This window comes from Mustela nigripes, chromosome 3, assembly GCF_022355385.1.
Source record: "Mustela nigripes isolate SB6536 chromosome 3, MUSNIG.SB6536, whole genome shotgun sequence".
Classification (NCBI taxonomy): Eukaryota; Metazoa; Chordata; class Mammalia; order Carnivora; family Mustelidae; genus Mustela; species Mustela nigripes.
The window spans coordinates 78,962,384-78,977,551 of record NC_081559.1 but is presented as its reverse complement, the minus strand read 5'-3'; the positions used below and the strand labels follow the sequence as shown (position 1 = coordinate 78,977,551).

The window sequence follows — 15,168 nt, the reverse complement described above, 5'->3', positions numbered from 1 at the left end:
TTCCAAATTGTTATGAATACACTGAGGTCAAATCTGAGCAGGAGAAAGGGTGTGGGAATGAGCCAAATTATACCAGAATTTCCTAAAGATTAAAATCTGTATGAAGAAAATAATTTTAGGGTAAATATATTTTTTGACAGATTTTTTAATTGAATGTATTTTACATGTGTTATAGTGCTTACTGGATCCAATGTATTTAGTTAAGCAAGTAATTGAATAAAAAGTAACATTAAATAACAATGACTATGGTTCTCCCACAAAAACAAAAACAGACACAGACATATGTACTTGTATGTGTACACCTTTAGTATATATTGATACTTAATATCTATGTCTGTATTCAAATGTAAAATATATATGCACATTAACACATATCTTTAATACACAGTACCTAGGATAGAAACATACAAAATTAAATTTATATCAAATATTATTTCTATTTTAGTAATTAAATCTTATGTCAAAAGAGTCAGGCCATATTGAAAAAAAGGTTTTATTTTTACCTTGATAAAAATAAAATTGTTTAATGAAATTTTGACATGTGTGATTATTTTGAAAATTATTTCTATGAAATTAGTATGTCAGGTCTCAATTGGATTGCTAGATACTTTATAAACCAAAATATGTTGACATATTACCTATGCTTCATACTCATTTTCTAGATTTTGCAAGATTGGAAATTAAGAATCTGAAGCAAATGTGGGAGCAATTAAATTAACAGAATTTACAATATCAAAGGAATATAAATCCAACAATAGAGAATGGTTAAGTTAAAAACAAATATTTGATGGGATATTGTGAATCCCTTAAAACAACTATTATGAAAATTCTGTATAAATGGAAAAATACTATTGACAAAATCAAACTGAATGCTGTAGAATACAAAATGGTATCTATCTAGGTGTGCCTGGGTGGCTCAGTGGGTTAAAGCCTCTGCCTTGAGCTCAGATCAGGATCCCAGGGTCCCCAGGTCTTGGGATCAAGCCCTGCATTGGGCTCTCTGCTGAGCAGGGAGCCTGCTTCCTCCTCTTTCTCTGGTTGCCTCTCTGCCTACTTGTGATCTGTGTCTGTCAAATAAATAAATACATAAATAAAATCTTTTAAAAAATGGTATCTATCTAAATGTATTCATTCATGTGAGGAAAATTAGAGAAAAATCAATTTATTATTAGGTGGGGTTTCTCTTTCATATCACAAAATGGTCATATATATATGCATTTTTAATGAAATAAAAGTGAAAAGGAGTAAGAAGTCATGCAAATATAAATAGCTTTAACATTTAGTCTGAACAAAAAGAATTCTATGAGAACAAATGGATTTATAAGGAGGAACTGAGGGTAAATACTCTGTTTTCTCTTTATATTCTATGTTTTCTGCCACTTTTTCCTTCTTGCCATAGTTCTCTGATAAAAACAAACAACAATCACAAAAATCCCTGAGTTCTCAGTGCCTGAAACAGTGGTTTCTTTTTGTAGGCAGCTGTTAGTACTTGCAAGAAACTCTGGACTCCATCATTCCAACACAGTGCTGTTCAAATACAGGTTCAGGTTAAATTCTTGAATGTTTGTACACCTCACTGTGGAATTAGGTACTTATTCTCAGAATACACACCGAACAAACAGAAGAAACAGATTATCACCTGAGCAAAGGATGTGATAGGGCAAGTTGCTTTAGTGAAGCTAGGGGGAGAGTCAACCATATACTGAAAATGGGTTCTGCACAGGTTCTCCAAGGAATGTATATATAGTACATCTCCTATGTGTTTGATTTTCAACAACTGGGCTGAATATGGAGATGAAAGTTATGAGGGGTGGAGGTTGCAGAGAATTGATAGGCAGTTTTGTTTGAAATTCTGCTCTACTTCTCAGGGCAATTTCATCATTAATTTAATATATTACCTCTCATAATGTAATGCTAAATATGGTATCTGCATATATTCCATGCTACATTCAATGCAGAATTATCTTAAATAGAATCAACTATTTTTAAATTGTCCTTGGACATTTTTTTACACATTAGGAAATAGATTTTGAATACTATTGATTACAGCCCAGAAGATGGGGCAAAGCCACAGTGACGCATGCAGCACAGAACAGGAAGGTGTTTTTAAAAAGTATAAATTGGGATGCTTGGGTGGCTCAGTTGGTTAAGCATCTGCCTTTGGCTCAGGTTGTGACCCTAGGACTCTGAGATCTCAGGGTTCTGGGATCAAGTCCTGACATCAGGTTCCTTTCCCAGCAGGGAGCCTGCTTCTCCCTCTGCCTGCAACTTCCTCTGCTTGTGCTCTCACTCTCTCTGACAAATAAATAAAATTTTGTTTTAAAAGATTTACTTTTTTAAAAGAATAAAAGATATATAAATCTATAGAATATAAAATATATAACAAATCTCTAAACAAATTATTTGTGAAAACATATATTCTTGTAAAATGTATTTGTTAAAGTATCACTGTAAACATAGTACAATAAAATAAAATAATATAGTACAATAAAGGGAGATAATTTAATTGAAGCCACCAACCAAGTCATCATGTATCCTACAAGAAAAATACACTCCCAGGCATTAATAAATGATTATTACAATAAAAATAAAGATACACAGTAAAAGGAAAGATATGCCATGCTCAAGAACTAAAATAATCAATATTGGTAAAATGTACATAGCCACTCAAAGCAATCTTCAGATTCAATGCAATCCCTAAAAAAATACCAATAATATTTTTCATATAACTAGAACAAATACCCCTAAAATTTCTATGGAACCACAAAAGACCCCCAAATAGCCAAAGCAATCTTGAAAAAGAACAAAGCTGGTGGTATCACGATCCTGGATTTCAAACTATACTACACAGCTATCTTATACAAAACAGTATGTTACTCTCACAAAAATAAACACATAAATCAATGAAACAGAAGAGAGAGCTCAGAAATAAACCCACGTTTATATGGTCAATTAATCTATAGCAAAGGGGGCAAGAATATATAAAGGAGAAAGAACAGTCTCTTCAATAAATGGTATTAGGAAAACTGAACAGCTGTGTGCAAAAGAATGAAACTGAACTGCTTGAAAAATAAATTAAAAATGTATTAAAGACTTAAATGTAAGACCTGAAACCATAACATTCCTAAACGAAAACAGGCAGTAAACTCTTGGACATTGGCCTTAGAAATATATTTCTGGTTCTTTTTCCCCAGGCAAGGGAAATGAAAGCAAAAGCAAACAGATGGAACTATATGAAACAAAAGATGTTCAACAGATATATGGAAAGAATGTAAATTGGTGCAGCCACTATGGAAAACAGTATGGAGTTCTCTCAAAAAATTAAAAATGGAAATAACACAGGGTTCAGTAACCCCACTTCTGGGCATTTACCCAAAGGAAAAAAAAAAAAACACTTATTTGAAAAAAACACATGCACCCCCATGTTCATAGCAGCATTATTTATAATAACCGAGATATGAAAGCAACCCAAGTGTCCACTGATGAATGAATGGATAAAGAAAATATGAGGTACCCATCTACACAATGGAATAATACTCAAGCATAAAAATAATGAAGTCTTGTCATTTGTGACAACATGGATGGACATGGAGGGTATTATGCTAAGTGAAATAAGTCAGACATAGAAAAATGCCCTATGGTTTCACTTATATGTGGAATCTAAAAGGAAAAGAAAACAAAACAGACACAGATTCATAAGTGCAGAAAACAAACTGGTGGTTGCCAGAGGAGAGATGGGTAGGAAGAAAGGAGAAAAAAGTGAAAGGAATTAAGAGGTACAGACTTCCAGTTGTAAAATAAAGAGGCCACAGGGAGGATAAACATAGCACAGGGAATATAGTCAGTAATACTGTAACACTCTGTATGGTGACAGATGGTAACTATACTTACTGTATTGAGCATTTTGTACTATATCTATAATTGTCGAGTCCCCATGTTATACACATGAAACTAACATATATTGTATGCCAACTATATTTCTATTAAAATAAAACAAACAAACAAATCAATAAAGATACTCCACCGTGGCTTAAAAAGTTTGCCTTATAGCTATTGTTGCAATTGTACTACAAAATGAAATTTTTAGAGGTAACAAGCACAGGAGGGATAAAGGAACGCTCTTTGTATTCATTTACAAAACATAATTGACAATTATAAAATGAAACTTTTGATATTAGATGCATTTCTCTACTATAATGTAGCTTTTTAACTCTTTTTTTTTCTCATAATTATATTTAGATAACATAGAGCACAAACATTAAAGTTGTAGTATTTTTCACACACCCTCAACATTGACTAACTCAAATGACTCAGTCACCAGCCTTCAACCTTACAGACAGTGGAGGAGGGAAAGGAAATAGATTTGAACTTCACTGGGCAAGGTTTATGAAAATGGCATTGGCTGATACTAGAAATGATTATTTTATCCAGATGCTGCCTCAAACTCAACAATGGACCAAAACTACAGTTAAATTCTATTCAAGTTATGGCTTTGACTATGAAATGTCAAAACAATACAGTTCCATGGTTAGCTAGACATATACTTGTACTTTTCCTGGAGCAGGTACTTTTGGGCAGTGGGGAGGTGCTACAGGAGGAAATTGTATGACTTTCCATTCTTCTCATCCTTGAAATGACTAAACAAAATAGTAACAGTTACAAAGAGATTGAAGCACACACCAGAAGAAAAATCCCAAGGAAGGGGTTCAAAATGGATTGAATCATACATTATTTTACCTGTACCTTGTATTTTCCCATTAACCTTTAAATATTATTTTGCAGATTAAAATTTAGGTCCAAACATCAAGAAGTGATTCTTTTCTCAAGTATCAGGTTAGTGACAGAAGTTTCAGTTATTAGGAAATGTTCAAATTTGAGAATAAGTCTGGCTCCATTTTTATAGCAATACAAGTCCCTGCAGGACCGGCAAATTCCAACAACCTGGCCTGACCATGACTTCCTCTAGAGCAGAACAAAACAGCACGCCATAAAGCACTGAATCTTGACTTGCTGGGGAAGGTCACTTCAGGGCCTTTTGGGAAATACTTCAGCCATACTGAAGCCACGAAAGTAAAAATCAAAGTGTTTGAGGGGCAGCGGCAATAAGGCAATCATTCCCTTTTCTATCTCTTCATAACACCAGTGTGACAAATCTCTTACAGTGAAAATAACTCTGAATTGCCCAAAGGCTGCCAGGTGAGAAGACAGACACAGTGTGACTTTAGTTTAAGGGCAGATAAATAGGTCAAAGGGTTTAGAGGAAAACCTTTTCTTTTTACCAGATGCTGAGTTTCCCACTTAAAACAATTTTTAAAAATCTCAACGGCTAGAATTCAGAATGATAGAGTTCACTTGGAACTATTCTAATCATCTTTTTTTACTTAAGATTTATTTATTTATTTTAGAGAAAAGAGAGAATGAGAGAGAGAGAGAGTGCAAGAGCAGGGGAGAAGTACTGGGGGGCAGAAGGAGAAGGGGAAAGGGAATCTCAAGCAGACTCCCCACTAAGCACTGAACCCGACATCCAGGAGCCCCCAACCATCTTTTTTTAAAAACAGTATGATTGCCACACTTTTTTTACATTTGTTTCAGATGTACAGTAGAAAGATTCAAGAATTCTATATACTCCTCAGTGGTTATCTGTCTTGAAACTGTGGCTCATTACGAGATCTTAAATGCATTTTGACTCTAGCCCTTTTATATTCATCTAGGAAGCCCTGATTGGGTGTCTACCTGTGCAAGATGCTGCATTAGATGCTGTGAGGAATGAAGACAAAAAGAAAATGGTCCTTGCCATTAAAAGGTCACAATCCAATGGCTTTCAAGTTTCAAAGTTAAAGAGAAAATATTCTAAAAATGAACCCTGAATTGTGAACTATTGTGATCACCTCTGTACACCCATGCCTCTTCCTTTTTCTAATTCTCTGTTAGCAAGTCTTGGCGATGAGAGCTTGAGAGAGATTTTGAAGTTACCCAAAGAACATGTGGATGAGAGAAATAGATTTTTCTTTGAAGCTTCGAGTTCAAATGCAACACAGAGTCTGTCATAACAGATTTGCAAAGATACATGAGGCAGGCACACTGCGCTTAGGTCACGATTACTTGGATACGTTTTAGACTTTATTAGCCTTTTTGAAGCAAAAATAGATCTTTATCGGAAGCCTAAATAAAAGCAGTCTCAAAGGCAAACTGTCAGTGTCCCAAACATTCTAGGAGAAAAGAAACTTTAGCAAGTAGTGATAACAAAATTAATTAAATATTGAGCTTTTACTATTTTTCAAGTACTCTGCTAAGTGTGGTCATGTGCATTCTCTCATTTATCCTCCCTAACAATGAATATTTGAGTTAATTGAGCCTTGTGTATTTTACCCAAGTCAGGTAAGTGGTAGGGTTAGGACTCATTCCACCAATAACTCCTCCTCCCTTTCTCCCTGAATCTGGTGGCCCTTGGATATATGTGTATATATGTAGCGAATGAATATGTGTAGCACATGAATATGTCAGATGTGTGGCCTCTTTGCTTTTTTCTAATTCCATTCAAGAAGTATCCAAATCACACGTGGGTTTTCCTACCTGAAAGTTCAGTGCTGGTAATATGGACATTGATTATACCAACTTTCTCAACTTTTCCATGTACTTAGCCACAACTCAGGATTATATTTTTAAGTATTTGGTCCAACCACAGTCAGGCTAAAGACAGATTTATTTTTTCTTTTTGTATCTCAACTATAATATCTCAGGAGAAAATAAAATCTGAATTATCCTTCTTCAAATTTCATCCCTCTCTACTTCATGGTGCCAAGGTGTGACATCATGTAGTAGGAATATTGATAACAGTCGTAGGGTGAGGCTACTGCTCAGAAAAGGGGGATTGTATTTTTGGAAGACACTCTGAAAGATTTACCAGTATCTTATGGGAAAGGGATATAAATCTTAAATATTTTCAGCTGCTGAACATCAATTCATGCTAAATTAATCAGCTAAAACTGCTATCTATCAGACTCCATGACCATCCAGATAATGTATCCATCTCTAGGGCCTGATATCCCAAACCATTACTGGAAGTGACCCTCTGGATTTTCAAAATAATAGCCCAGTCCCAGCCTGAATTACCCTGACTGAGTCTTAACACTCTATGTGGTATCTTAACTCTATTAAGAATATGGAACTGGAAAGGCCCTCATAATGATTTATGAATCTGATCTTCCAGGCAATCTATGGTGGAATAAAGCATTCTTTGGCAAAAGATAGTAATAGCTGTAAGACAGTCGTAAAACACACACACACATGTTTCCAAATATCTAGTTTACACAATGAAACATATGTGTTATAACCTATCTTGTGCTTTTAGGTACTTACGAAAAATCGAAGGAACAACTTTCTCAGATTTACCACATCAGGAGAAGCTTCTCCTGTGGTAAATCCTTTTATAGAATATATGTCACTAACTGTGAAATTAAATCAATACTATTGTCTGATGGATTTTAATAGGATATATGAATGTGTGTATATATATTCATATTTTGTATTTTTATGTAATAAAATGAACAATATTTCCATCAGAAATTTTCCCTTACCTAGTGTGCAAGTAGATCTGCAAGAAGAAAGGCAAGGGTAAATCATCAAGATCTGTATGCCTTAATTAGTGATGAATATAAATTAAGGCTCATGTTCTCATGTCCTCCTCAAGCACAGTTTTGTTGGTGTAAAAGAATGGAAGGATTGACAGCAAAAGAAGATACATAGGGTTGATTCATAATCAACCTCAGCATAATCATTTTCCTCTATTTCTTATGCCAAATAACTCTAATGTTAATGGAAAGTTAGGGCAAATTCATGGGCTAAAATATACCTTTTATTAATACCAAAGTGATATGTAGATGATATTTGTAAGTAATGGCTAAGAAAACACAAGTTAGTAATAACTATTATACTGTATCATATCAAGCTAAATAATCAACGTTAAGACTTTGCTCTGATGAATGTAAACCATACGAGAAAATGGAATCTGTATTATTAACTTCACTTCAGACATCACTGTTGTAAACTTGTCTTTACACAGAGCTTTGAAAAAAATCAATCTTGGATTTATAATTGATAGCAAAATGAAAATATTAAAGTAGACTATATCATACACATATTAAGTGCTTACTTAACCAATAACTATGGATGATTTTTACCATATTAAATTAGCTTTTTTTCATATTTTTATGGGGGTTTAAATGGAAAATGGTTTCTGTAAAGAATTATAAGTTCATTCACATTTGATAAATTTCAATAGTTGCTTAAAACATTTAAAATTAATAAATAATTTTTGAGTTACCTCCAATCACTGAAAAGGTAACTGACTGGTATTTCTTTGTGTTAGTTATTTATATAAGACTTTACTTCTAGAGCTTTAAAAAAAAAAAAAAAGAAAAACCAAAAAACTGTCTTTTGCTCTAAATCATTAAATTATCATCCCCAAATGGCATCTTTAAAAATTGCGTAACAAAACATAAAAATATTGTATTTATATATATAGTTTATACAATGTAAATTATTACAAAGGTTTAGAAATATCAGGGTTTTTTTGACACCTCTTTCTTACCTGTTTGTGAGCGTGGTCATATGAATTAATGTGATTGTCAAACTCTTGATGCTTATAGTACTGCTTGTCACAGAGTTCGCAATAAAAATTGGCCTTCAGATCTTCCAACGCTTTTGCTATGCTGTTCTCTTTCTCAGCATAATCCTAAAAAATAAAATTGCAAGGAAGGCAGCAATTAGTTCTTCCCTTGTTGACTTTGTTCTGACAATTGTCAATTTCAGCATAATAATTAGAGTTAAAATATAATGAAGAAAAATAAAGCAAATTCCAGAAAACTGAATCAGAAGAAATTATGAACTTTAAATTATGAAATTTAAAAATTTCTCTTTTTAAAGGAGAAATTATTCTCCTTTAACAAGGAGAATAAGATTAACTGAAGAAGCCAAGATAAATGGCAGGAAGAACAGCAAAAACATGGAGAAGCTAACCAAACAAGGAAAGAGAAGCCCTTGCTTAAACAAGTTCCTGAGCCCTGTTGGCAAAGAAAAAAACAATAATCATATAGTTATGTTGATTCAGCTGCTGATTTCTGGCAATGGCTTAGTTAACATAAACTTGTAAATTCTGAACATCTAGACTATGTCCTGCATGAAGAAGCCCGGATTGGTGCACAAACATTCAAGTTTCGTATTTTTGTTTGCTAGTTTCTTTAAATATCTGGGGAGTAATTTATTCATCTCAACTAGATTTCATTTGACTAATGTTTTCGTCTTGACCCATATCATTTTAAGTTGAATTTTTAAGAACTCTCTACATCTTTAGAAAATGAGATTCTTTTCTGCAAGTTATTTAACTAAACTGAAAAGGACTAAACTGTATATAAGCAGATTGCTTTCATCGTGCCCATAGTAAATAAAGACAGCTATATAATCAAACCCCTGAAAAAATGAAAAATGTAGTCAGTTAGCATTAGCTTTCATTTACAAGACATAAAATAGCAAAATGTTTGTGGCTTTTAGGTTTTCTTAAATCTAAATTTACTTTCTGTGTCATGGTTCCTTTAATGTTAATGTTGTTAGACATAAATAAATTCTACATATTGAAACATTGTTCAGGTCTTTTGTTGAAGTGCTGATATGAAGACTGAATTTCAGTTGCTACCACAGAATATATTATGTTTCTAACTTACAGATTCTAGATTCCTTTAAAATTCAAATTAACTACATATTCAGGCCTCTAATGTGTTACTGTAAGAAACTAACGCTCTCAGGCACTGGGATATGGAGATGAGATGACACAGTCCTCTCTATGTCAATGGCAATTATCCTCTCTCTAAATACAGCGGCTAAAAAGGACTCATAGTTTGAATGTTTAAATTGCTTCCACAAAATATAAATGTGGTTCACTAATTATAATCTAATGAATAAGACTTTCCTTACTTTATTGTACTGTATATTTATGCACATATTACAAACCATATAATTCATCATATTCGTATGTATACCTTATAATATACATTATAGTAACTGATAAATATGCTTGCCATAATCTAAAATTACATAATCCAGTTTCTTACTGTAAAGACAATGATCCATTTTTCTATTAGTTTTATCAACTGCACGAAGTGGTAAGCTACAAAATCTTTCAAATCATTTACACATGATTTGTCAATTCAATATTTAATTTACCATTTCTCAGCAGATATGTGAAATATTTCTTTTATTCTTTTTGATCCCTTCCAGTATGTTGTTTTAAAAAAGTTTGTTTAGTGGTGTCTGGATGGCTCAGTGGGTTAAGCCTCTGCCTTTGGCTCAGGTCATGATCTCAGGGTCCTGGGATCAATCTCCGCATCAGGCTCTCTGCTCAGTGGAGAGCCTGCTTCTGCCTGTCTCTCTGCCTACTTGTAATCTCTCTCTGTCAAATAAATAAATAAAATCTTAAAAAAAAAAAACTTGTTTAAAAAGATGAAAATGAGGTATATATATATAACTAAACTCATTACTGAATTTTTATAAAATCTTTAAAATAATACTTTGTGGATTAGCAAATTAAAATGAAACAAAAATTAAGTACTATGATTTCATGGCTAAAGTGTGTGAAGGAGAGATAAAATTCCAATCAATATGAGTTATATTATAATGGCAATAGTTTTTGGCTCAAAGCTGAATTAGCTCTCAAAATAATATTCTTGAACAGCAATTTCTTTGTAAACTAGTGATTTTCTCCATTAATTATAATTATAGTTAAGCTACTTCCTCTCTCAAAATATTTCATTATTTCTTATTATTGTGTAGGTTTATTTTTTCTTTCTAAGACTGATATTCCCTCAAAGAAGCAATAATTGTTTCTTACATTTTCTTTCCACAAAAATGGGAGAATTTTTGAGTAAAGCAAACTGAAATTTGTAGGTAAATTGCATTCTTCCAAAATATTAGCCTTAGCCTAGATTTGAAGAGAAAAACAAATCTAAAAAGAATAGTGAACATTTACTCAGTGCTTGTTTAGGATCAGTCACTGATTAAGAGTGTGCATGTATTAACTCACTTAATCCCGATTAAATTTATAGAGATGTGTATTATAAACATTTTCTCAATATAGGTGAAAGTGCCAAAGTATAGGAAAGTTAAATAATTAGCTCAAGGATGTACAATGAATAAATGTGCAGCCCATATTTGAACCAAAGTAATCTTGTTCACAGCATTTTATTATGTTCAAATTTTTAAGCACATAAAAAAAAGCAGAAATAGTGGGGCTCCTGGGTGGCTCAGTGGGTTAAGCATCTGGCTTCCCCTCAGGTCATGATCCCAGGATCCTGGGATCAAGTCCCACATTGGGCTCCTTGCTCAGTGTGGAGCCTGCTTCTCCCTTTCTCTCTGCCTGTAGCTTTGCCTACTTGTGCTCTCTCTCTCTCTCTCTGACAAATTAAAAAAAAAAAAAAAAAAAAAGGAGAAATAGTGTAATAACCCACACATAACCATCAGCCAGATTCAACAGTTAATCAACTCAGGGTTGACCTCGTTTCAACTATCCTATCTCCTTCCATTTACCCTTTCCTCTGCTCCAGATAATTTTAAAGGAAATCCTCAAATTCATCTAATGTTAATTGTAAATATTTCAGAATGTATCTCTAAAATAGGACTTTTTAGACATATCATCACAAAACCAATATCAGATCTAAAGAAAAAAAAATGAAGAAAGCACAATCATTCCTTACTATCATTGAATATACAGTGTGTTCAAGTAACTACAATCATCTAATAGTTTGAAGTAAGGTGGATTTATTTTCTTTTGAAATTCGAAGGTTGTATGCTTTTTTTAAAAGTATATTTCAAATAAAGCTCATACATTCCTGTGATCTGATGTTTCTCAGTCTCTTTTATTTTGTCTTCCTTCTCTTGGTTTTGTTATGCGTTATAATTTATTTCTCAGAAAAACTTCTAAATTATACTTCACAATTTGAAGACATATTGGGAATTATAGAAATATTACAAGAATATTATAATAAACTCTTTTTAAAAAAGATTTTGGGGGTGTCTGGGTGGCTCAATCATTAAGCATCTGCCCTTGGCTCAGGTTATGATCCCAGGGTCCTGGGTTCATTTTCCGTATTAGAGTCCCTGCTCCATGGGGAGCCTGTTTCTCCTTTTCCTTCTGCCAGGTGCTCCGCCTTCTTGTATTCTCTCTGTCAAATAAATAAATAAAATCTTTTCTAGAAAAAGATTGCACTTTTTCTAGAAAAGATTTTATTTATTTATTTTTTAGAGAGAAAGAGCTAGGGGAGGGAGAGGGACAGGTAGACTTCAAGCTGGGCTCAATCCCACAACCCTGAGATCATGACCTGATCTGAAATCAAGATTCAGAACTTAACTGAATGAGCCACCCAGGCACCCCAATAATAAACTCTTATATGACCGTCACTTAATTAAAATTGTTGCTAATATTTTGACATGTTTATTCTATCATCTATTTATCATCTATCATCTTCTTCTAAGATGTTAAAAAAATATAGCATAGTTGAAGCTAATTTTGTAACAAATTACACAGTAAGGAACATTTGTTACATTAGAACTTTCAATTTGAAACAAACTACAGTAAAGATTTAGGGCTGTATTCTAGAAAATGTTAGAGACTAGAAGAATTGGTTGTTTGTAGGTGCATCATAAGGGAAAGGAATCATAGGTATTGTCACTGATCATACATTCTTTTCAAATGTATGTAGACAAAATCAGCCTCTATTAGGTGACATGCTTCAATGCCCCATGGCCCTTCTCCTTCATTGTGAATGATACTGAAGGAGCACTGGCTGAGCTTATAAAGCACAATGACATATTCAACACAACCATTCCACTGCAGAAGGTAATAAATATATTTGAGTGAGATGAAAAAAGGGCACAGTGGTTTAAGTAAACTCAACTTCAAATTTCCCCCTTCTTTCTGGCAAACCCACTCTATTCAAGAAAGTACCCAATTTCTGTAATGTCCCACTGAATGTGATGGAGGAACTAGTTTCTTGTAGCTAGTCAGGTCATCCAAATGCATCCCATTTTAGATATTTCTAAAAATAATGAAGGTTGAATCCTTACTTTCAGGAAAGTAGCATGTAATTCCAAAGCTAGAACGTCAAGAATGTTTTAATAGGCAACGTTAACAATTGCACAGTGTAATACTTTTTGCAGATCGGCAAACTGAAATAATGAAGTTAGTGGTTTATCAACAGGCCCAGGGCCTTTCCATCAACCATTTATTAAAAAATGAATAGTACCAATGTACCAATAGTACTTTTTATTTTTTAAGATTTTATTTATTTATTTGACAGAGAGAGATCACAGTAGACAGAGAGGCAGGCAGAGAGAGAGAGAGGGAAGCAGGCTCCCTGCTGAGCAGAGAGCCCGATGCGGGACTCGATCCCAGACCCTGAGATCATGACCTGAGCTGAAGGCAGCGGCTTAACCCACTGAGCCACCCAGGCGCCCATTATAGTACTTTTTTTTTTTTTTTAAAGATTTTATTTATTTATTTGTCAGAAAGAGAGAGGGAGAGAGAGTGAGCGAGTGAGCACAGGCAGGCAGATTGGCAGGCAGATGCAGAGGGAGAAGCAGGCTCCCCGCAGAGCAAGGAGCCAGATGTGGGACTTGATTCCAAGAAGCTGGGATCATGACCTGAGCTGAAGACAGCCGCTTGACCAGGCATCCCCCAATAGTACTTTGAAGGGAGAAAAGTTATTTCCCAAAAGGACACATTTCATGGTGGCTTCAGCATAACATTTGGTGTCAAATAATATTCAGCCTCTTCTGAAAGGCATCCATAACTTGGTACAGTCAAGCAGTCTTCTCCAAGGAATGTGAGCTCCGTGAGGGCAGGGATTTGTAGCTGTTGCATTCATTTCTCTTTCTCCAATGTTTTTTTCGGAGCCAAGCATTGGCAGACATTCAACATATATGTAGACACTTTTGGGCATATATAACAAGCAAACAAAACAGAAACTAGCAGCACTAGCTACATAATAGTTTTAAAACAGTTGCGCTCATGCTTAGGTTTATTATAGTATCCAGTTATTTGGGGAATACTTTTAGAGCTAATACCAAGCTATGCTGTATATAAATTATCACTGCTAAATAGGAACTGTGATCCTATATTACATCCTAATATTTCTGCTAGGAATACTCCTTTTAAAAAATTAAAATTATGTGAGGCACCTGGGTGGCTCACTGGATTAAGCCGCTGCCTTCCGCTCAGTCATGATCTCAGTGTCCTCGGATCGAGCCCCGCATCAGGCTCTCTGCTCAGCAGGGAGCCTGCTTCCCCTTCTTTCTCTGCCTACTTGTGATCTCTCTCTCTCTGTCAAATAAATAAATGAAATCTTAAAAAAATATTAAAATCACAAAAATATAAATAGATTGGGCACTGTTAATACATAATTATTTTCAATGCTGAAAAGGAATATTTGTATGTAATTAACACTTAAAATGCTCAGAAAAATCTCCCTCTCTCCCACTATCTGTCTCTCTGCTATTATGTCATCAAGAATAAAAGCATCCTCGAACACTATATCAAAAACTAATAATGTGGGCGCCTGGGTGGCTCAGTGGGTTAAGCTGCTGCCTTCAGCTCAGGTCATGATCTCAGGGTCCTGGGATCGAGCCCCGCATCTGGCTCTCTGCTCAGCGGGGAGCCTGCTTCCTCCTCTCTCTCTCTGCCTGCCTCTCTACCTACTTGTGATTTCTCTCTGTCAAATAAATAAATAAAATCTTTAAAAAAAAAAAAGAAAACTAATGATGTACTATATATTGGCTAACTGAACATAATTAAAAAAAAAGAAGAAGAAAAGCAACCTTGTGATGTAAATTCAGGATAAATTTCATCATAAGTTCTTTTAAAAAAGGAAGCTAAAACAAGTCTTTGATACATTTTGATTATAATGAAGAAACAAATCATAAAGGGACACCTGAGTGGCTCATGGGTTAAATGTCTGCCTTCAGCTAAGGTGATGATCCCAGGGCCCTGGGATTACGTCCCATGTTGTTCTCTCTGCTCAGCGGGAGTCTGCATCTCCCTCTGCCTGCTGCTCTCCCTGCTTGTTCTTTCTCTCTCTCTCTCTCTCTCTCTCTGACAAATAAATGAAATCTTTTTTTTTTTTT

At 34.4% G+C, this 15,168-nt stretch overlaps 1 protein-coding gene across 1 annotated transcript in view; it reads right to left on the bottom strand.

The window, feature by feature from the left end:
• ZNF804A (zinc finger protein 804A) overlaps positions 1 to 15,168 on the bottom strand; it is a 285,669-nt gene that overhangs the window by 49,238 nt on the left and 221,263 nt on the right. The window contains exon 2 of the mRNA XM_059392809.1: positions 8,591 to 8,734. Coding sequence (XP_059248792.1) covers positions 8,591 to 8,734 — 144 coding nt within the window. The remainder of the gene's footprint in view (positions 1 to 8,590; positions 8,735 to 15,168) is intronic.